Source organism: Hyperoodon ampullatus (assembly GCF_949752795.1).
Source record: "Hyperoodon ampullatus genome assembly, chromosome: 9".
Classification (NCBI taxonomy): Eukaryota; Metazoa; Chordata; class Mammalia; order Artiodactyla; family Ziphiidae; genus Hyperoodon; species Hyperoodon ampullatus.
The window spans coordinates 90,246,084-90,270,339 of record NC_136922.1 but is presented as its reverse complement, the minus strand read 5'-3'; the positions used below and the strand labels follow the sequence as shown (position 1 = coordinate 90,270,339).

The 24,256-nt window shown below is 38.8% G+C and overlaps 1 protein-coding gene across 1 annotated transcript in view; it reads right to left on the bottom strand.

Annotated features, from left to right (window-relative positions):
* Positions 1-13,877: 13,877 nt before the first annotated feature.
* Positions 13,878-24,256, bottom strand: part of LRGUK (leucine rich repeats and guanylate kinase domain containing) — a gene marked incomplete at both ends in the record, with an annotated part of 121,658 nt that continues 111,279 nt past the window's right edge. Inside the window, 3 exon segments of the mRNA XM_079711855.1 lie at positions 13,878-13,967; positions 19,916-20,031; positions 20,945-21,093. Of these exon segments, the coding sequence (XP_079567981.1) occupies positions 13,878-13,967; positions 19,916-20,031; positions 20,945-21,093 (355 nt within the window).

The window sequence follows — 24,256 nt, the reverse complement described above, 5'->3', positions numbered from 1 at the left end:
TTCTAATTACGTATCCTTATGCTTCTTTGTAGTTTGACTATTCTCCCTGTTGACAAAAGGAATTTCCTGGTACATGCAGTTCTTTCCTCTCATTATAAGGCACCTGGGGAAGATGGCTAATGCAAGGGTTAGCCCTAGTGGGGCTTCTTTTTAGAATGGGAGAACCAGGGACTTCCCTGGAGATGCAGTGGTTAAGAATCCGCCTCCCAATGCAGGGGATGTGGGTTCGATCCCTGGTCAGGGAACTAGATCCCACATGCATGCCACAACTAAGAGTTCGCAGGTCACAACTAAGGAGCTCGCCGGCCACAACTAAGGAGCACACATGCCACAACTAAGGAGCCTGTGAGCTGCAACTAAGGAGCCCACCTACCACAACTAAGACCTTGCGCAACCAAGAAAACAAAATTAAAAAAAAAAGGGAGAAACATATATCTGCTGACCACCTTCTCAGACAGAGCCCTAACTGGACAGCCATGGCCTTCTTAGATTGCCAGAAGTTTAGAGGAATCCATCCTACTCCCAAAAACAGACCTTAGCTGCCCCTGAGGAAAAGCTGGTCTCTTGCAATAATTATCACTATCATATTTTATGGAATCTAAGATGTTACAAATTATACACCATCATTTTATATTCCACCAAGAAAGAAAAACAATGCTGCCAATTTGGCTATGGCATGCCATCAGTTTAAAAATGTGCCCTTAGTTTTAAAATATTAAAATATTTAATATTGAATTAGTCAATTCTAATTTATCAGTTGGAATTGAGGAAACACTTTCTTTTTCCTTCAGTTTTCTACCACTTGATTATTAATTCTCCTCCAAGACCCAACACAGAGGGTTGGAGACTTGAGGCTGGAGACCACATTCATTACAGCGGGGTTCATTACAGCCCCTACACCGCTACCCCACCCCCAGGTCTGTGAAATGACATCTCCATCAGTCCCTCCATGACTGAGCCCGGCGGTGGAAGAGACGGAGACTTGAATGAGTTGCCTAAGGTCAGACTCCAAGCTAATGGCTGAATCAGGGTTTGAACTCAGGAATTCTGACAGCAGCCTCACATAGCTAATAACCATTATATCATAGCGCCTCTCCACATATTTAGACAGGGCCTCTCAAAAAATTGCTTTTTTGGGGATGGGATGAGGTGGGTAGGGATTGTGATTTTATATTACACAGTCTACATTGCAGGACGTTATAAGAGATAGCTGTGTCAAACTCAAGACTCTTCAAGGCCTGTAAGGTATGGAGAATGTGGTCCACATGTTCAGACAGCACCCCCTTTGGGAAAACTAGGAAAGAAATGTGCCCCAAGTCTCATTACCAAGAAAGGCTGTGCTTGTGGTACTGGCACAAAAACAGAAAGATAGATCAATGGAACAGGATAGAAAGTCCAGAGATAAACCCATGCACATATGGTCACCTTATCTTTGATAAAGGAGGCAGGAATATACAGTGGAGAAAGGACAGCCTCTTCAATAAGTGGTGCTGGGAAAACTGGACAGGGACATGTAAAAGAATGAGACTAGATCACTCCCTAACACCATACACAAAAATAAGCTCAAAATGGATTAAAGACCTAAATGTAAGGCCAGAAACTATCAAACTCTTAGAGGAAAACATAGGCAGAACACTCTATGACATAAATCACAGCAAGATCCTTTTGGACCCACCTACTAGAGAAATGGAATTAAAACCAAAAATAAACAAATGGGACCTAATGAAACTTCAAAGCTTTTGCACAGCAAAGGAAACCATAAACAAGACCAAAAGACAACCCTCAGAATGGGAGAAAATATTTGCAGATGAAGCAACTGACAAAGGATTAATCTCCAAAATTTATAAGCAGCTCATGCAGCTCAACAGCAAAAAAACAAACAACCCAATCCAAAAATGGGCAGAAGACCTAAATAGACATTTCTCCAAAGAAGATATACAGACTGCCAACAAACACATGAAAGAATGATCAACATCATTAATCATTAGAGAAATGCAAATCAAAACTACAATGAGATATCATCTCACACCAGTCAGAATGGCCATCATCAAAAAATCTAGAAACAATAAATGCTGGAGAGGGTGTGGAGAAAAGGGAACACTCTTGCACTGCTGGTGGGAATGTGAATTGGCACAGCCTCTATGGAGAACAGTATGGAGGTTCCTTAAAAAACTAAAAATAGAACTACCATATGACCCAGCAATCCCACTACTGGGCATATACCCTGAGAAAACCATAATTCAAAAAGAGACATGTACCAAAATGTCATTGCAGCTCTATTTACAATAGCCTGGAGATGGAAACAACCTAAGTGTCCATCATCGGATGAATGGATAAAGAAGATGTGACACATATATACAATGGAATATTACTCAGCCATAAAAAGAAACGAAATTGAGCTATTTGTAATGAGGTGGATAGACCTAGAGACTGTCATACAGAGTGAAATAAGTCAGAGAAAGACAAATACCGTATGCTAATACATATATATGGAATTTAAGAAAAAAAAAAGTCATGAAGAACCTAGGGGTAAAACAGGAATAAAAACACAGACCTACTTGAGAATGGACTTAAGGATATGGGGAGGGGGAAGGGTAAGCTGTGACAAAGCAAGAGAGAGGCATGGACATATATACACTACCAAATGTAAGGTAGATAGCTAGTGGGAAGCAGCCGCATAGCACAGGGAGATCAGCTCAGTGCTTTGTGACCACCTGGAGGGGTGGGATAGGGAGGGTGGGAGGGAGGGAGACGCAAGAGGGAAGGGATATGGGAACAGATGTATATGTATGACTGATTCACTTTGTTATAAAGCAGAAACTAATAAAAAATAAATAAATAAATTGTAAAAAAAAAAAAAAAAAGCAAACCCATTAAAAAAAAAAAAAGAAAGGCTGTGCTGTTTCTGGGCAACTACTTGTCTTTATCTTAAGGTCACCATGAATCTTGAACCTGTGGAACTGCTCGTGCTTCCTTCTTTACTGTGACTACTAGGAAGCTTAATTTTGTGACCCTCCTCCAACAACTAGGGCTTGCACTTGACATATTAAAGCATCATCTTCTTTCTCTTTGCCTCAATATCCTTACTTTTTCATGTGTTATCTGATTGAATTGAATGCACCACTGTACACGTCCTCAAACCTTTTTGGAATGCAGTGGTAGACCATATATAAGTACATACATACATATGTTCATCTTTATGAACTCTTGAAAATTTTGTGCTTCCTGGAAATTGAAACATACATGTCCAGGTTAATATGGCAGCATATTACCAGCTACCTATCCTAACTTCCCATTCAATAAATAATGAAACACACTGCCCTTATAAAATCCAAACAAAATAACAGTAACAAAAGTAACTGGTACTAGGAATGAAATCTAAAGTTAAGTTCATATAGAAAGTCTTGGAATATTTATTGAGTGCAGGATCCTGGGAGAGTAGAAAGAAAATATATCCTGGGAAAAGCAGAATAAATATTTTTAAATGTAAAAAGAGTTCCATCCGCTCTCACCTCTTATTTTTCCTACTAGAATACAGAAATAAGATTACTCCATTACTGTAGGACTATTTTCTGAAATGCTTCCCTTCCCTCACTCTCCCTTCAGGCTTTTAGATTAAGAATTTGACAATAAGAAAGTAATCATATAAAAGAATTGGTAGTAAATATTGACATTACTGAAAAGTCCAGAGAGAAATAAAATAACATTAAGTATTGAGTATAAAGCCAAAACATCTCTTAAAGATTTATTTGGGGAAAATAGAAAGAGGGGTGAGGGTCTATAAACTGAGTCTACAATTCCTAATTAAATTTATAACTGTGGGAATGGAAAAGGCAGGGAGAACTACAAACATGTTAAATTCCATGATATACATCAGGGTAGGGAAAAATATACCTTCCAAATTACTATAAATGAAAAGAACAAAAAAATATATAGCAAAAGACATAAACCAATAAGTGAAATGGTCAAAAAAGAGTCTCAAACTGTCAAAATTTAAGATGAAACGATAGAAAAAGGACTGAGCTCATCGGTATTAAAAAGAAATAAAAATAGTTTTGCTCCACAACTGAAGTAAAAGGCAGAAACCCAGACTGAGTTAAAAAAGAACATCCAACTGCATGTTTCTTACAACAGTGAGACCAAAATCAAATCACATGGAAAGAATAAGAGTAAGAGGATAGAACAAAATGTATCAGGCAAACAGAAATAAGCAGAGGTGACACTGATATTATCAAAGGAAAGTTCAAAGCAAAAAGGATTCGATGAAACAAAAAGGACTCTTTTAGGAACCTTTTATATTGAAACAAGGTGAAATCCATAATTATGAAATAACAGTCCTGAGCATTTATGAGCTGGTTAACATAACACCAAAACCTAAATAGCAAGAAAACTTAAAAACTATAAAAAAGCAAACAAAATAAAGGAAAAACATTTTTATAGTGAAAAACTATTTGATATGTAAGGAGAGACAGAAACATAACTACAGTGAGATACTATAATACCAAGATTGTTTACGACAGAGCAAGTTGATAAAAATAAGAGGATATATTTACTCAGCCATAAAAAGGAACGAAATTGTGCCATTTGCAGAGATGTGGAGAGACCTAGAGACTGTCATACAGAGTGAAGTAAGTCAGAAAGAGAAAAACAAATATTGTATAATATCGCTTAAATGTGGAATCTAGAAAAATTTCCATCATCACCAAAAGCTCTATTGGACAAGCACTGCTTTTAGAGAATAGATTTCATGATCATACATAAGCAAAAGCTTTATAAGAAAACACAGTTAAAATCTTCTCTATTTAAAATAAATCTTCTCTATTTAAAATAAATACAGACCAATGACAAATTGGGATGGATATTTAAAACAAATGGAGACCCCATAGTTAATATTTAATAGACAAAGCTCTCACAAAAATATAAAACACTGACATCCCAGGATAAAAATGTAACAAAGATATGAACCAACAGTTCACTAAGACGGAAATACTAATAAAAAATAAGCATATGAGAAATATTAAACCTAATCAATAAAATAGCATTTTTCAACTATCAAATTAGTAATGATAAACAATTATGTGGGAATGTAAACTGGTGCAGCCACTATGCAGAACAGTATGGAGGTTTCTTAAAAAACTAAAAATAGAGTTACCATGTTATCCATCAATCCCACTCCTGGGCATATACATGGAGAAAACTCTAATTCAAAAAGAAAAGATTCAAAAAGATCAACAGATGAATGGATAAAGATGTGGTACGTACATACAATGGAATACTACTCAGCCACAAAGAAATGAAATTTGCAGCAATGTGGATGGACGTATAGAGATTATTGTAGTACGTGAAGTAAGTCAAAGACAAATATCATATGATATAATTTATATGTGGCATCTAAAAAAAATGATACAAATGAACTTATTTACAAAACAGAAATAGACTCAGACATAGGAAACAAATTTATGGTTACCAAAGGGGAAAGTTGGGGGGTGGGATAAATTTGGAATTTGGGATTAACAGATACATACTACTATATATAAAAGAAATGAGGAGGACCTACCATATAGCACAGGGAACTATATTCAATATCTTGTAATGACCTATAATAGAAAAGAATCTGAGAAAGAATACATATATTTTTATACATATGTACAACTGAATCACTTTGCTGCACACCTAAAACACTGTAAATCAACTATACTTCAATAAAATAAAAATTTAAAAATATAAACATTAAAAAATTATAATATAGTTTATGCTAATAAGAATGTGGTGAGATGGTCAGTCATCTGCTGAAGACAACAAAAAAATTGATAAAATCATTCTAGAAAAGCCCCCACTCTATCTTCCAGGAGCAGTGGTTCTCGATCCTGGCTATCCAACTGAATCACTCTGGGAACTTTAAAAAAATACAATGCCTTAGCCCCCATCCCCATAGATCCTATTTAATTGGCCTGGGATGGAGCCTGGACACTGGTGTTTTTTAAACTTATGGAGAGAGTGACTTGCCAATCCAGTTGAGAACCATTACTCCACAGATAACTTCAAGGTCTAGGATACAATAGAAATCCTACTTGAATGTGGGACCTGAAGAGCAGGGGTCCACTGTTTGGCTTCCCATATAGAGCTCTACCAGGCAGCCAGCTGACTGAGCTCCCAATATATCCATGTTCTGGGAACTCAGCAAAGAAAGAAGACTGCAAGGGTGTCAAGGCAGAGGGGGCCTAAGACAGACCCCTTGACCCAGATTGGTACAGCAGAGCAGTTGGTTTCTTATGTGCTTTCACAAAGAGAATCAAAGTTACATTAAAAAAAAAAAAAAGTGAACATACCTGGAATGGTCAAAATAATAGGGATGTGTCAGCAGCTATAGGCATGGTCCCTGGAGAGTAGGCAAGACCCAAGAATTTCTCATTAATGCAGGAACCAGATGCCTCCCGCTGATGCCTTAAAACTCCATAAACCCTTAGAAGTTGGATGAAATCCCAGGTTAAAAGCAAGAGAGAGGCAACAGAATTGATTGAGATTGCCCTGAATTGATAGGGAATAAGATTAAATTTCTTTCACTTTGGATTTGAGCTTAAAATTAAGAGTTTGTGGCCTGAGGTATTTGTACTCACTACACACACACATCATCCAGCTTAATCATCAAAAAAAAAATCCTAACAGGCAATCCTGTTATAATCCTAGGTTTATGGATGAGAGCACTTTCAGATAGAAAGCAATTTACATTTCTAACATTTTTTTGCTTTATATACTTTGATGTTATATGACCCAATTCCTAAGCGTTCATGACTGTTATACCTTTGTAATGGGATGCACCTGTTTTAATGTAAAAGGGTGTTTTATGTATCGTTTAATGATTTTCATCTTGACCTCTTATTTTGTCTGATTATAAAATCACTACCCTACTGCTTTTTAAAAAATTTGTGTGATGTTTACTTTTGATGCTTCTGTAAGCATGCTTTTTTTTTTTTTTTTTTTTTTTTTTTTTTGCTGCATTGGGTCTTCATTGCAGTGCGCGGGCTTCTCATTGCGGTGGCTTCTCTTGTTGCAGAGCACGGGCTCTGAGGTGCACAGGCTTCAGTAGTTGTGGTGCATGGTCTCAGTAGTTGTGGCTCGTGGGCTCTAGAGGGCAGGCTCAGTAGTTGTGGTGCACGGGCTTAGTTGCTCCGCGGCATGTGGGATCTTCCCAGACCAGGGCTCAAACCCATGTCCCCTGCATTGGCAGGTGGATTCTTAACCACTGCACCACCAGGGAAGTCCCGGTAAGCATGTTTTTTATTTACCACTAACTTTTCCACGGTCAGCAAGTAATCTGGGAAGGGAGGGAGGAAGGAGAAAGAAGAAAGGAAAGAAGGAAGGAGGAAAGGGAAGGGAAGGGGAGGGGAGGGGAGGGGAGGGGAGGGAAACCCAATCATAGTGAGAGGGTGTTTTTTTTTAACATTTCAGTATGAGTAAGTAGGGAAAAAAAAAAACTAAGAAAACAACAGTTCAGGGACTTCCCTGGTGGCACAGTGGTTAAAAATCCACCTGCCAATGCAGGGGACATGGGTTCGAGCCCTGCTCCGGGAAGATCCCACATGCCGCAGAGAAACTAAGCCCATGCGCCACAACTACTGAGCCTGCGCTCTAGAGCCCGTGAGCCACAACTACTGAGCCTGCGCTCTAGAGCCCGTGAGCCACAACTACTGAGCCCGTGGTGCCACAACTACTGAAGCCCCTGCTCAGCAACAAGAGAAGCCACCACAATGAGCCTGCGCTCCGCAACGAAGAGTAGCCCCCGCTCACTGCAACTAAAGAAAGCCCACGTGCAGCAACAAAGACCCAGCGCAGACAAAAATAAATAAATATTAAAAAAACGAAAATAACAGTTCAAATAATACAATTAATATGACTGAATTAATATATACCTCAAATTTTTGTACCCTACAAAGAAAACACCTTCCTTTCAATACTCTTTCATGGTAAAACTCATGGTAAGCCAGGAATTAAATGAGAATTTTTTCCAATTTTTTCCCCAATTTTTATCTGCCAAAAATCTACAGCAAATTTCACACTTAATAGTGAAACATTCGAAGTATTCTTTTTAAAATCAAAAGTGAGACAAGGATGTCCACTATCACTGTTTCTACTCAACATTGTATTGGAGGTTCTCTCCAGGGAAGTTTTTAAAAGAAAAAATAATGACATGAAATTATAAAAACAGAATAATAATAGGAATGTAAAGAAAGGGGAAAAAATTGTCATTTTGTATGATATCTGCATGGAATCCTGAAATAATCTGCAAATATATTGTCAGAATATATAATACACATGATAATTATAGAAATGAATTGCATTCCATACACCAGTCACAGAAAATATAATCTTAAAGAATATTCCACTTAAAATAACCAAAATAAAAGGTACCTAGGAATAAACCTCACTAAAGATACATATATACTTTATGGAGAAAAGTACATAAATTTATTAAAGGAATTAAAGAAAACGTACAAAAGGGAGCATGTTTAGAGAAGGGGAGATTCAATATCATAAAGAAAACAAACCTCCTCAAATTTATGAACTAAATGTAATTCTAACTAACTTCAGATAAGGCATTTGCAAGTTTGATAATGTCTAAAATTACTTGGAAAGCAAAATGTGAAGAATAGTCAAGATAATTTTAAAGAAAATCAAAGTGCATACCTTGTCCTACCAGGTTGTAAGTCTTATTATAAATGTATAGTAAATAAAACAGTAACATAGAGCAGAGAGCCCAGAAACAGACCCAAACATTTATAGAAATAATATGAGAGACAAGGTCTTACAGATTAGAGGGAAAAAGAGGTGGAACTAGAAAAAAATTAAGTCCTACCTCAGAGCATACACAAAACTCTATTGCAGGTAGAGTATAGACCTAAATTGGGAAGGCAAAACTTTTTTGAAAAAAGCATTTAGAATAATATCTAAGAGTCTATAGTTACGACTATGGCATAGGGAAGGAACACATAAGACATAAAAAAGCACAAGCTATCAAGAAAAAGTTTGAAAAATTTGGCCATATTAATAACTTTTACTCATTAAAATATAACATTTTTAAAAGGTGAAAAGATAAGATACAGCCTTTGAAAAGATGTTCAATTCATATAACTAAAGGATTAATAAACAGAATATATAAATAAATCCTGCAAATTGGTAAGAAAAAGATAATAACCCAATTTAAAACTAGACAAAACATATAAATAGGCAACTCACAGAAGATGAGCCATAAATGGCCACTAATCTTATAAAAAATGTTCAACTTTGGAGAAATCCAAAGTACCACAATGAGTTTACATTAACACCTATTGGATTAGCAATAAAAAGATTGTCAATTCCACTCATTGCTGAAAATGTAGAAAAATAAAAACTCTTACATATTTGTGAGGGCATAGTAGAGTAACCAATGTCTGGTAAAGTTAAAGATTTGTATACCTATAACCCAGCAATTCCACTCCCATAGAAGAATTTTTTCAGCTGCACCTTTTATAGTAGAAAAAAAAAGTGAAAACAAATTTAGCATTCATCAACAGGAAAGTGGATAAATTGTGGTATATTCTTACAGTGGAATAGTACACAGCAGTGAGAAACCTTAAAACTAAACCAACACAATGTTCATGGATTAAATCCATAAACATAAAGTTGAGAAAAAGTTAATTGATGAATATATACAGTATAAAATAAAGTTTAAAGTCATGGTGAACAAAAGTGTATATTGTTTAGGGTTAGAGACATGTACCAAAGTCTTTATCAAATAGAAGAAAGTCTCTATTCCTAGATTTTTATCATGAATGGGTGTTAATCTTTGTTAAATGCTTTTTCTGCATTAATTGATCTGATCATGTAAATTTTTCTTGTTTAGCCTGTTATTATGGTAGATTACATTGGTTGATTTCAACTAGTGAATCAGCATCCCTGGGTTAAACTCTACTTGGTCATGGTGTATAATTCATTTATGCAGTGCTGAATTTTATTTGCTGAAATTTTAAAAGGATTTTTTGCATCTATTCATGAGTGATATTGGTTTGCAGTTTTCTTTTTTTGTACCATCTGTCTGACTTTGGTATTAGAGTAATATTTGCCTCAGAAAATAAGTTGGGAACTGTTCCTTCCTTTTTCATTTTCTAAAAGAGATTATGTAGAATTGGTATGAATTCTTTTGTAAACATTTGGTAAAATTCTCCAGTGAAAGCATCTGGGCCTGGAGATTTCTTTTTCATAATTATGAATTCTTTAATTCAATTTAATTATTCAATTCCTATATCAATATTTATAGGGTTACTCAAATGATCTATCTCTTACTGTGTGAGTTGTGGTAGTTTGTTTTTGAGGAATTGGTCCATTCCATCTAAGTTGTCAAATTTATGTGTGTAGAATTGTTTGTAGTATTCCCTATTATCCTTTTGATGTCTGCAGAATCTGAAGTTTCATCCCATTTCACTTATAATATTGGTAATTTGTGTCTTCTCTCTTTTTTCTGTCAGTTTAACCAGAGAGAGGTTGTCAATTTTATTGATCTTTCCTAAGAACTAGCTTTTTGTTTTACTGCTTTTTCTCTATTACATTTATGTTTTCATTTTCAATGATTTTTGCTCTGTGTTGTTTCTTTCTGCTTATTTTGGGTTTATTTTTATTTCCCAGGTTCTTGAGGTAGGAGCTTATTGATTTAAGAATCCTCCTCTTCAGTTTCCTTTTTTTTTTTTAACATCTTTATTGGAGTATAATTGCTTTACAATGGTGTGTTAGTTTCTGCTTTATAACAAAGTGAATCAGCTATATGCATACATATATCCCCATATCCCCTCCCTCCTGAGCCTCCCTCCCACCCTCCCTACCCCACCCGTCTAGGTGGTCACAAAGCACTGAGCTGATCTCCCTGTGCTATGCAGCTGCTTCCCACTAGCTATCTATTGTACATTTGGTAGTGTATATGTCCATGACACTCTCACTTTGTCCCAGCTTACCCTTCCCCCTCCCTGTGTCCTCAAGTCCATTTTCTAGTAGGTCTGCATCTTTATTCCCATTCTGCCCCTAGGTTCTTCATGACCTTTTTTTGGTTTGTTTTTTAGATTCCATATATATGTGTTAGCATACGGTATTTGTTTTTCTCTTTCTGACTTACTTCACTCTGTATGACAGACTCTAGGCCCATCCACCTCACTACAAATAACTCAGTTTTGTTTCTTTTTATAGCTGAGTAATAAATAGAACTACCATATAGTTCCATGTATTTTTTAATTCCCTTGAGACCATAGATCTCTCTTTAATTCTCCTAGGCCCATAGATTATTTAAGACTGTGTTGTTTCATTTCCAGATGTTTGGAGACTTTTCTATTATCTGTTATTAATTTCTAGTTTGATTCCATTGTGGTCAGAGAACATACTTTGTATGATTTGAATTCTTTCAAACTTGTTAGGTTTCTTTCATGGTCCAGGGTATGGTCTGTCTTGGCAAATGTTCCATGAGAACATTCATGAAACACTCTTGAAAAGAGTGTTTACTGGGTTGTCACTGGAATGGAACGTTCTATAAATGTCAATTAAATCCTACTGGTTGATGATGTTGTTGAATTATTATATACTCTTGGAGATTTTGTCTAATTGTTCTATCAACTGTTGAGAAAGAGATGTTGAAATATACAACTGTTTCTCCTTTCGGTTCTGTCAGTTTTTGCTTCACATGTTTTGTAGTTCTGTTCTTTAGTGCATACATAGTTAATCACGTTATGTTTTCTTGGTGGATTGACCCTTTTATCCTTATATAATGTATCTCTATATCTCGTAATTTTTTTTCTCTGAAGCCTACTTTATCTGATACAAATATTACCACTCTTCCTTTCTTTTGGTAATGGTTGCATGATATAGGCAAACACTTTTCCATTCTTTTATTTTCAACCTATGTTGTTAAGTTTCAAGTGAATTTCTTGTAGACATGATATAACTTGGTCATGTTTTTTTTAATCCCCTCTACCAACCATTGCCTTTTAATTGGTGTATCTAGACCATTTACTCTAATGTAACTGTTGGTATGGTAGAGCTTAAGGCTGCTTTTGGTATTTTGTTTAGTTTTTTGGTTCTCTGTTTTCTATTTCCTGACTTCCTGTGTGTCACTTGAACATTTTTAAAATTCCATTTTTATTTATCTATAGTGCTCTTGAGTGTATCTCACAAAGTAGCTTTTTTAGTGGTATCCTAGGTATTACATTATTCATATGTGACTTATCACCGTCTCCCGGTGTTGACATTTTAACCGTTTGAGTGAAATGTAGAAAGCTTACCTCCTTTTAAGTCCCTTTACTCCTGCTTATAATTGCCTTAAATTATATATACCTTCTACATATATTGAGAACCACATCAGACGTTATAATTTTTGCTCAACTATCAAACATAATTTAGAGAACTCAAGATGAGGAGGAACTTCTATTGTATTTATCCATATTTTCACTATTTCCACTGTTCTTTTTTTCTTTATGTTTCAAATTACCTTCTTTTATCATTTTCATTCTGTTTCAAGAATTTTTTTTTTTTTTGGCCATTCTTTTAGGCTAGGTCTGCTGTCAATATATTCTCTTAGTTTTCCTTCACCTGAGAATGTCTTGATTTCCTCCTTCATTCCTGAAGGACATTTTTACTGAATAGAGAATTCTAGATTGACAGGGTTTTTTCTCTTAACACTAGAAAATGTTGTTCCATTTCTGTGGTTTCTGGCAGTACTATAGTTTCTGATGAGAAATATGCTATCACTTGATTTGTTTTTTCCTTATAATTAAGATATTGTTTCTCTCTTGCTGCTTTGAGATATTTTTCTTTGTCTTTTTGACAAAGTTTGATTATGTGTCTTGTTGCAGATTTATTTGGGTTTTTCCTGTCTGGGATTCATCATCTTCTTGAATTTGTAGGGTTTTGGCTTTTGCAAAATTGGGGCAATTTTCAGTACTAATTTTTTAGCCCCATACTCTTTTTTGTTCTTCTGGATCTCTAATGACATAAGCATTAGGTCTTTTCATGTAGTCCTACATGTCCTTGGAGCTCATTTTATTTTTCAGTCTATTTTCTCTCTGTTCAGCCTGGGTAACTAAAACTGCTCTGTCTTCAAGTTCACTGATTTTTTTCTTCTGTCCTCTCCGTTTTACTGTTGAGTCCATCCAATAAGTTTTAAAATTTCAGTTATTGCATTTTCAGTTCTAAGAGTTCCATTTGTTTCTTCTGTATGTCTTCTATTTCTTTTCAAGACTTTGCTAAGATTGTCTCTCTTTTTCAGTTGTTTCAGTCATGTGCATAATTGCTTGTTGAAACATCTTCATCACAGCTGCTTTAAAATCCTTGTCAGATAATTCCAAGACCTGTTTCACCTCTGTGTTGGCATATGTTGATTGACTTTTCTCCCTTTATTATTATTATTTTTTTTTGCGGTACGCGGGCCTCTCCCGTGGCAGAGCACAGGCTCCAGACGCGCAGGCTCCGTGACCATGGCTCACGGGCCCAGCCACTCCGCGGCATGTGGGATCTTCCCGGACCGGGGCACGAACCCGTGTCCCCTGCATCAGCAGGCGGACTCTCAACCACTGCGCCACCAGGGAAGCCCTGACTTTTCTCATTTAAGTTAAGGTTTTCCTGATTCTCGATAAGTATTTTTTTATTATTATATCTTAGACATTTTGGATAGTATGAGACTCTGGATCTTATTTAAACCTTCTGTTTAGTTGACTTTCTCTGACACCATGCCAGTTGGGGAGAGAGCACTGAGTCATTACTGCCAGGTGGAGGTAGAAGTCTAAGTTCTCCACTTGGCTTGTCTTGACACTTAGGGTGGGAAAAGTGGGAAGGATGCCATATTAATGCTGAGTGGGTGTGGAAGTTTAGGTCCTCACATGGCCTCCATTGACACTGCAAGGAGATGGGTCAGTGGTGAAGGTGCTGGACCTCCACAAGACCTTCTCTGACACCACCTGATGGGAAGGGGAAAAGGTGCGTCATTACTACCAGGTGAGGAATGGCAGTCTAGGTCCCTAAGTGGCCTTCAATGATACTCTGAGAGGGGGTTCTTATTAACACTGGGTGGTGGTAAATATCCTGGCTCTTCACAAAAATTTCCCTGATACTATCACAGCAGGGAAGAGAAGGGGAACATTGTTACAGCTAGAAAAGTGTGGAAGCCTTTGCTAACAAGGGTGAGAAAAAGGATGGGGCCAGAATTTTATTCACAGTATTTAGCTGGAGTAAAGCAGTCCTTGTCTAAAAGGTTTCTGTGTTGCTAGTCTGCTCCTTTCCTAGTCTTTTAGCTAGAAAGAGCAGGCTCTTTGTTGGAAATTTTGTTGTATCATTAGTGTTTTGGGGTTGTAGCTTCTCCAGCACCCAGTTTAGGACAACTAAGGCAAAAGGAAACCCAGGGAAATTACCATTATGTCATTATTCAGGTCCCAGGGTCCTCAGGTGGTCTGCCTTCTTCCTTCTAACTCTCAATCTTACCTTTGTTTTATATATAATTTCTATGCTTTTAGCTGTGCTTAGTTGGAGAAATTTTTTTAAAAAGCATCTCTTCCATATTGTTTGAAATTGAAACTAGTATTTTTATATCTTCCAGTGTGTCTAAAATATTTCATAATAACTTTTAAAAAGATTAGATGATGCTGGTGAATCCCTGGGGCACAGCGACCCACTCTCTGCACCCCTACTTTTCCAGAGAGCATTGCCTCCCTTCTCTGGCTCAGCCTTGTACTCTCCTCCACGTTCCCCCTCCCAGCCTCTCCCACCCACCCCAAGAAAAGAACTTTAACCAGCTCCTGTTGAGAACAGGGCTAGGTGGAAGATAGGAGTCAATAGCAAATCGTGTTACACCCAAATTTGAGTTACGGGAAAGGGGATTATCAAAGGAGGTTTTGATATTTCTTAAAAAGGAAAGCATTAGAGGATTTTGATATTTAAAATATTTAACAATTAGTGCCGTACTATGGGAAGGCTCTTGTTCCCAAGAATCACCATGCACAGAGGATTCAGAGGAAAGACCATTTACCCATCCAAAGGGGTGCATTTCAGTGTTTTAACAACCAGCATAGTCTTGCTCACACAAATCAGCCGAATACCAGCCTCGCCTATAACTGCTCAATTTTTCTTCTGCAGATGGCAGGAAGTGAAACCACAAAAACAATGAAAATTGCTTATAAACCTTTCATAATCAGAGTCAAAAAAGGGTGAAATAAAAGAAATACCTGGGCTTCCCTGGTGGTGCAGTGGTTGAGAGTCCACCTGCCGATGCAGGGGACACGGGTTCGTGCCCCGGTCCGGGAAGATCCCACATGCAGTGGAGCGGCTGGGCCCATGAGCCATGGCTGCTGAGCCTGCGCGTCCGGAGCCTGTGCTCCACAACGGGAGAGGCCACAACAGTGAGAGGCCCGTGAACCGCCAGAAAAAAAAAAAAAAAAAAAAAAAAAGAAATACCTGATACTCTTTATTCCTTCATATTGCTAAAGGAAGTTGAGGTATCATGTTGGTCAGAAGTTAAATGGAACTCTATAATTTTTTCATAATGAGAAGAACAAAATATTTCAATCCTGTAAAGTATACACTAATGTTATAAATGGACACATTGAAATTTTAAGAGCACAATCTTCATTGGCTTTATCCCACAATCACTATGCATATAGCAAGGCAGAGATCTTGGGAGACTTTGCCATCTGATATTTCAGAGCAGGAAGCAGCTAGAAAATTCATTCATAGCTGTGGGAAAAACTGAAATTCCATTTATAAAAGCTAAGAATAACTTACATTTTAAAAAAGATAGACACTATTCAGAGAATCACAAAAGAAACTGAAAGAATTAAGGCATATAGAACATTCTTTTGTAGGTAGTTGGTTGAGTGAGGAATAGCCAGGATCCATGGCCAGGTGAGACAAAGGGACTGGACATGATCAGAGCAAGTTTTCCATGTTAAGATCAAACGTCAGATACGGGTCTACTTGCGGCCCTGAGGGATTGGAGGCAGGGTGGGTTTGGTGTTGGAACCTGGGCGACTGATGCCTGAGATCGTGTGTCTTCTGTGTTGGAGAGACCCTTTTTCACATGGAAATACCTGTTCATGTAGTGCTGTAAAACATTAAGCAAAAAAAGATACAGTATGTATAGTTAACCCCTTGGTACACTAAACAAAGAAAATAAACATTGCATGATGTAAGAACCAGAATAACTTTTAGAATTCATTCATAACAAACTATAAGAAATAAATGACACCCAAATAAGAAAAATAAGGGATGAGGTTGAGAATATATCATGTGCGTGGCTGGACAAATCTTGGGCTGGGTAGCCTTGCCCAACGACCAGAAGGTTGCTACAGCGAGCAATTCCTATGCTACTCTTCTACCCTGCTCATTCATACCCTCTGTAATAATGCCCTGCAAGATATTCCTTTTCAGTCATATGTGAGTAGACTTAGCACAGACACACACACACACACCCTGAAGTCCTTCCTAGAGAAACCTCATCTAATGCCCTTTAAGATTGGCTTGTTCACCAAGGAGGAAGACACCAAGGATGAACCACAGAGCTAGGTTCTTCTGGGAACTGTGGAAGCAAGAGGAGTTTGGAAGATAGAGACTGAAGGTGGAAGCATAGTGGCCACAGAGGAAGCCGAATTCTCAGTGGGGAGAAAGCAGTGTAGGAGGGATTGAGAGAGTGAGGCAGAGGATTCTACAGGAAGTGAGCAAAATGGCATGACCTACAATAAAGATCGGGAAGACGCAGCTTATTAAACAAACCAATGCAATCCAAAATGTTAAAGGCAAAATGGACCTTTTTAAGGTATATTTAGAGCAAGAATGGCATACTCCTTGAGAAGATGATATCCCATTCACAGAGGACAAAAAAAGATAAAAGGGGCTTCCCTGGTGGTCCAGTGGTTACGACTCCACGCTTCCACTGCAGGGGGCGTGGGTTCAAACCCTGGTTGGGGAACTAAGATCCCCACATGCGGCGCGGTCAAAAAAAAGAAAAAAGAAAAGGCTCCTCCTTATTTTCTACTTGTTTTTCATCACAGAGATATTTTTTTAAGCTGGAAAGGGTAACAAAAACATCTTAAGCAAATAAAGGCCCCAAAGAAGAAAGAAGACAGTAGAAGAGCAGGCCTCCCTTCCACATCAGTTCCCTTGTCCACACCCAGGTAAGCTACCTCCCAGGGTGCTGAAATAACTGACAGAAGTAATCTTAGAGTGTCTGGTCTTTGAGAATTCATTGCAATGAGAAAAGTACTGGAGGCAAATATTGCCATTTAAAAAATGGAAATAAAGATCTACAAACCAGCACACCTGACTTTAAATCTCAGCAAATTCCAGTTTATTAAAGAAATGGTTTGTGCATTCAGAAAGAACTGTAGTGAGTGATAAGTGTTGGAAGGGATTTGCAAAGAAAAATTATTTCAAATTAACTTAATTTCCCTTTTACTTAGAGAGGGGTCAACAATCTATAGCCCATAGGACAAATCTGGTCTGCAGCCCATTTTAGTAAATAAAGTTTAATGGAAACCAGCCCATGCCCATTCATTTACATATTGTCTATGGCTGCTCTCACACTGCAATGGTAGGGTTGAGTAGTTGCAAAAAAGTTTATGTTGTCCACAAAGCCAAAAGCATTTACTGTCTCATTCTTTACAGAAAGCTTGCTGACCTCTGAGTTAGAAAATACGACTGATATAACGCAAGGCACGCATCGCAGTTTCTCGTGTGAATGCACTAGAGAGATGTGAGTAAGCGTCACAAAGCAGGTAGACTCTCCCTGGAAGTCAGTGTCCAGAGACTTGTCACAGAATGTTTCTCTTAGCCAAGTCCTGGGTCCCAATGCTGACAGCAACAATGACAAAGGCATAGGTGGCATGTTTGCTGGCTGAATAGAAATCTATAAAGTAGTAAATATGGAAGATGAATCAAGACCCCAAATGATCTAATCAAGTTGGAATGTGGGGCTGAAACCAAAAGGATAAAAAGCTGAAGATAAAAGTTGCATTTATGTAAAAAAAAAAAAAATCAACAGCACATATACTGGATGATATAAACTTGGTTTGGCAGTTCGTATAAAAAAAAAAAAAATGAGGGTTTAACTGACCCAGAGCCAGTAGTGTGATATGATTTCTGAGAAAATCACCACAGAAAGATGTTGGCAAGATGGCAGGTTAGGAAGCTCCAGGCCCTTGTTCTCCCAGGGAAACATTAAAAGAAAAGCTAGAGACTAGCCAAAATAACTTTATAGGAGCTCTGGAAATCAGTCAGTGATCTACAGCAACCAAGTGAACGCCCAACCATGAAAAAACCTCATTAGCAAGGGTAAGAAATCTCGTGAAGTTTTTACTCACCTTTGCCCCTCCCCCTCCCAAGGGGTTGAGGTACAGTTTGGGGGAAGAGAGGCCTGGCTCCCAGTTCCCTCCTGAGAGTCCATCTAGGGGCAGCCTGATTGGCCTCTGTGTCACCTAACTCATAGCCCAGATGGCTAGAAGTGGCACAGCTGGGATCTCAGGCTAGAGGAAGCCACAGGAAGCAGTGGGCAGGGCTCCTGAAAAACCCTGAGGGGGCACAGACCTAAAGACGCCTGGGACAAGAGATTCTTACTTGAGGAACACCGTAGAACAGCTAAGGCCCCAAGAAAAAGCAGGAGAAAGATGCTTAGGGAAATTAATACATTCATTTTAAAGCATCTGTGTATACTGGGGAACTGGGGAAAAGCACACACAGAGGTCAGGGAAAGGGCATGCCTGGAAAGGGACTGAAAAGACCTTGAGCCTTCACACTGGACTGATCCTGGGCTCAGAACATGCCCACCAATCAGTGACGGGCGTCCCCTGCACGGAGCCAGTCTACATCCTGGGAGAGGTAGCTGCTTTTTCAAATGCCCAATTTTCAACACGAGATCATAATGCACATAAAGAAGCAGGAAAACCTGGCCCATTCACATGAAATAAATCTCCAGAAACTATCCCAGCAGAAAACAACCACAATCTTTTATGTGTATAAAAATTTACAATCATAATACCTAGCAGATATCTAGCACTTTACTTCTTACTTACACCATACCGCACCTTGCTGGTCCTGTATTATTATATTATGTATTACATTATAATATATATATATTACAGTAATATAGGATATTACTATATTATTGTGGGACGGATATTATTCCTAAGGCTCAGACATTAATTGATTTGCCCAACACTGTACAGCCAGACAATAGTAGAAATGGAACCAAAACCCAGGTCTTCTGATTCCGAATGCAATGCTCTTTCCACAGCCCTGCCCCACAGGTAACAGCCCCCCTTTGCTCTGGCCAGACTATGTTTGGAATGTAGTTTTCAACTCTAAGTAACTCATTTATAAGGAAGGATACAGGCAGAGGAGAGAAAATGAGATGGGAAAGGTCTGGGAACACGACCTGTGGGAAGCCAGAACCATGATGAGCTTTGGGGACATGTCTGTTCCAGGGCTCCTGGGTTCCCTCAGGCTCTGAAGTGGCAGCTCACAGCCTTTAAAAGGGTTCCCAGAACACTTCACACATCCTGTGAGATGACATAGTATGTCTACTTGAGAATTGGGGATTATATCCTAGAACTTGAGTCTTGGGACTTGTAAAAAATTAATAAACAGAAACTTCCATGAAATGGAGCTGGGAGACCAGAAGGGGGAGCCTCTCACGCCCTGCAACCATAGCAGAGCCCCAAAGGAAGACGTCTCCTCTTTCCTGGCAAGGCCTCAGTCAATGAAAAGCCATGGACTCTTGGTTTACTAAAGCTCTCCCAATTCCCTTTCCCTCTCTATAAGAAGCTTTCTCCTTCCTTTGCCCTGTGGGGCCTTGCATGTGGCTTACTGTGGTTGTAAGACCCCGAAGTGATCACTAATAAACCCATCTTGGCTGGAGAAATACCTGGCGGTCTGTTGATTTCAGGCCAACAGATTCTAATGTATTGCTTCTGTCCTCCCTTCTGAGTAAGATGCTGGAAAATGCCCTATCTCGGTCGGCTGTCCTGAATACAGCTACACCTGAAGAGGGAGCCCACCTCTGAAATGGTTAGAAGGTGCCTGATTCAGGACCTTCCTTCTGGAGATGCCACCTACTGTGTCCTCTTGTCCCTGGCAACCTAACACGTCTGTACTCTCTTTCTGGCTCCTGTGGTCACCTGAGCAAGCAGGGGATCCTCAAGTCTTCTTCCAGTCTCAGGCAGACCACCCCACCCCCCGCAGGCTACTAATGGTGGCTCCTCTTAGCCTCCAGGTCCTAGAGAAGTCCCCCCAATTTATTCATTCCTCTATCAGTTGCTCACAGAGCCCCATAATGGGTTACTCTCTCCCTTTTCCATTTTCACCTCTAGCCCCTCAGTCTCCCCACACTGTTTAAGGTCTTTACTCAATGTTCTTTGTGAACATTGCCAGAGACAAAAATGCGATGGCCATGCTGTCTGTGCCAGGAGACATGCATTCCCAAGTCTGTTGGGGAGCAAGGTGTAAAAAGGAGGTGAAGAGGAGGGGCTGGCCTGATCCTTCAAACCCCAAACCGCCAGGATTCTGCCAGACCCCCAGAGCAGGAGACTGGTCAGTGATATGAAAACTTCCCTGCGTTTCTTCGCTTTCACTGAATGCAGCCCAAGTTGCTAAAACCTCCTTTTGAGAGCACGTGCCCCTCATCCCAGAACACCCCTGCAGGCAGTGTGGCCAGATGGGCAGAGCAGCAGTCCACTCTAAGTAGCTAAGTAACCTTGGGCACATTCCTGATCTTTTTTAACTTTGTTTCTCATCTATTACCATGGGGGATAAATAACCCATCCTGCCTCAAAGGAGATATTCTCACTTTAAACACTCATTTAATGTAAAAAAATCAGAAATAGAAAGACAGTGGGAAATAGATATAGTTATAATATTAATATTTATATGAGAACAATATGTAAATGACTCATACCTTTTAGGGCCTGATCCTCAATATCACCTATTGTTGATTCTGGGTGTGAATAAATTCTGTCTTCTGGAGGCCGAAAAGGCAAGTCTTTTGACCACGGACAAGACTCAAATAATGCAGAGTATTTCATGGAATCACTGGAATCCATGCCACTGAAAAGTGAAAAATGAATATATCTTTGAGATGAAATACCATTAATGGCCATATGATCATTGGGTTATCTTTGTCAAATCATTCAGTAGTTTGCGAACATATCCCTGTTGAGCTAAAGTTTTCAATGATACATAGGTACCAAGACCTATTAGCAGCTGATATGTTAAGTACTGTACATATTAGCATAAACTTCTCATCCATTATACAAAACATCACTGAATATCTTCTAAGAGCAAGGCATCCTGAGAGGTGCTGGAGTCTATAAAACAAGATGAGTCAGGCATTGATCCTAATTCCTAGGACTTCAGAATCAAGTGCAATTTATATAGGGCAGTCCTTGCTATTTCAAGGACAGAGAAAAATGAAAGCGTGTTAGGGGGCCTGATCTGGACCACACATTGGGCATACCTAAGGCTAGTTTTTTGTCCTCCTTTTTAGGACAAGGTTGGGGTGTGACCTGGGGGGTGCCTGAAGTCTCTGCATCTGGGCCAGTGGGCTTCCTACCAGTTGGCTGCTCTCCTTTGGGCTCCACCTGCTTCCTGGCTTCCTCTGGGGGAAGCAGCTCCACTGAGGCGGAGCTCATCCTGCAGAGGGAGCACTGTGAACAGCTGAGCTTTGTTCATGGCAAGATTAAACGTTATTTCTTGTATTCATTAATTAGCTTTTGTGAACTATTTACCTCTTTTCTTCATTTCTCTTTTGACGATCTAAATGTTTTCCATATCAATTTGTGTGAATATATATGTTATAATATATTATATATTGAATTGAATATATTACATATTGAATTATATATTATAAATTGAATATATAACATATATGAATATTATATTCAATATATTATATATGTTAGATGTTACATATACTATAAATCATATATAGTGTCCTATATAAGTTATTAATATATATTTTATATAGCTTCCTATTTTCCTTTTTAATTTGTTTTGGACCTAGAGCAACTTAAAATGTTTATATAATCAAAATATATTCATCTTTTCTTCTGCGATTTTACTCATTTCTTTAAAAACATTTCATTAACACTTTAATCAGCCTACTAAATACATATAGTTAGAATTAAGTCATATAGAAGGGCTTAAAATAGAAAGTAACAGTGACCCCAATTTCATTCTCCTGAGAGCCAACCATTCTTAAATGTTCTTAGATATTCTGACAATAAACTTTTTATTTCTAAATAACATGTCACTGACTTTTATTGACTTGCCAGTTTTAAACATATATTTGATAGAGATTTCTGCTATGATCAGAAAGGATTTTGCTAACTTAATAACCTCCCCCCATTTTTCTCCCCACAAACAGTTCTATCACTATTTTCAGTTCCTCCATTGGTCAGATCTACATCTTCATGTATCATATTTAAAAATCCCCATTTCTTGTTCCATCAACAGCAGATGATATATACTCACTTGCCATCTCCACCTCCTAAACTTTGTCACTGGAAATTTTTACTGTCAAAATTGATTGTATTAAGTTTTTTTTTTTTTAATTATTTATTTATTTATTTTTGGCTGTGTTGGGTCTTCGTTTCTGTGCGAGGGCTTTCTCTAGTTGCGGCAAGCGGGTGCCACTCTTCATCGTGGTGCGCGGGCCTTTCACTGTCACGGCCTCTCTTGTTGCGGAGCACAGGCTCCAGATGTGCAGGATAAGTAGTTGTGGCTCATGGGCCTAGTTGCTCCGTGGCATGTGGGATCTTCCCAGACCAGGGCTCAAACCCGTGTCCACTGCATTGGCAGGCAGACTCTCAACCACTGCACCACCAGGGAAGCCCTGTATTAAGTTTTGTATTCATAGTTATGTCTTTTCATAATTTAGCTAAAGGTTGATTTAAAATGTTGAAAATCAATAGATAATTGTTTACTGCAAAGCCTAGTAGTTGGCTATGATTATGCTTTCTTCTCTGTATTTCCAGCGTAATGATTCCCATCTCAGCAAAGAAGTATGAGTCTAGGATCAATTTCAAGTTGACCTCCACTTGTTCACATTCCACATTTAACTTCAGTTCATACGTAGCAGTAGCAAAGGCTGATCCAAATTGGGTCTATGCAAGATAAAGCCTGTCATTTAAGTGAGGGTGTCCACATCTTACCAGGATGATGTTATGACTACCAGAGATGTAAAGGGTAGAAGCAAGTCTCAATGAGGTGTTTCCAGGAGCTCTATCACTGGAAACACAGTACAATTAGCTCTCTGGGCCTGTCCTTGACCCAGGATGAAATACAGTGGGTGGTGTAAGCATACTAAGGGGACACGTCCAATGTGTCTGAATGGCAAGCAGAGGCTGCAGCTCTTGGGCAGTAGTTCATGGCTGGAATCCAGAACCAGTGCTCCTGGAAAGCTTCCATATTGCTGAGCATGGACATGGGCTGCTCGCTGGACCTAAGCTTCCTATCAACTACAGCCAGGGCCAGATGGCACCAACATTCCCAGGCAGGGATACTCCAGGATGGGGCAATCTTCCTGTGCCTATGGGTTCTGCTTAGAAGTTTTGACTACTGGTTATCAACTAGAGAAGTCTAATGGCTTGCTTGAAGGCGGGGGTACCTCTTACTAGGTTGGACAGAGTTCTTGGGTCTGTCTTCCTGTTACTAGACAACAGCTTTTGGGCCCCCTCACAGAATGCTAGCCCCCTTCAGGTAGAACACCCATGCTCCTAGAAGACTTTGTTTCCCAATTTCTTGCTTCCATGTAAGGTAAGTGAGCTTGTCCAAGAAGTGCTTCCTAGAGAAGTATATACACGGAGACCAGTACTGCCAACATCTGGATTTTCCAGTCACTGAACAACTCTTTCCTCTACCCTTGCAGTGGAAAAGGGCCACGATTAACCCATGTTTGAGGTCTTCTCTCTAGAAGTATGACCAGACTGAGTCTTTTCGCCCTGAACACAGCCTTAGATGCATTTAGGTTTTATGGGTTACATCTTTTATTCCAAACTATAGAAGCATAAAGATGTTCTTCCTTCTTTTAGTTAAAAACAATAATCCATAGATTTTATGGCCAAAGAGATATAAATAGAGTATGTTGAAGGGAACTTGGAAAGAAAATGGCACCAAAAATTTCACTGGATTTTTAATATATATTTTATTTGCCTGCTAGGGTTGCCGTAACAAAGTACCGAGGACTGAATGGTTGAAAGTCATTGTTTCA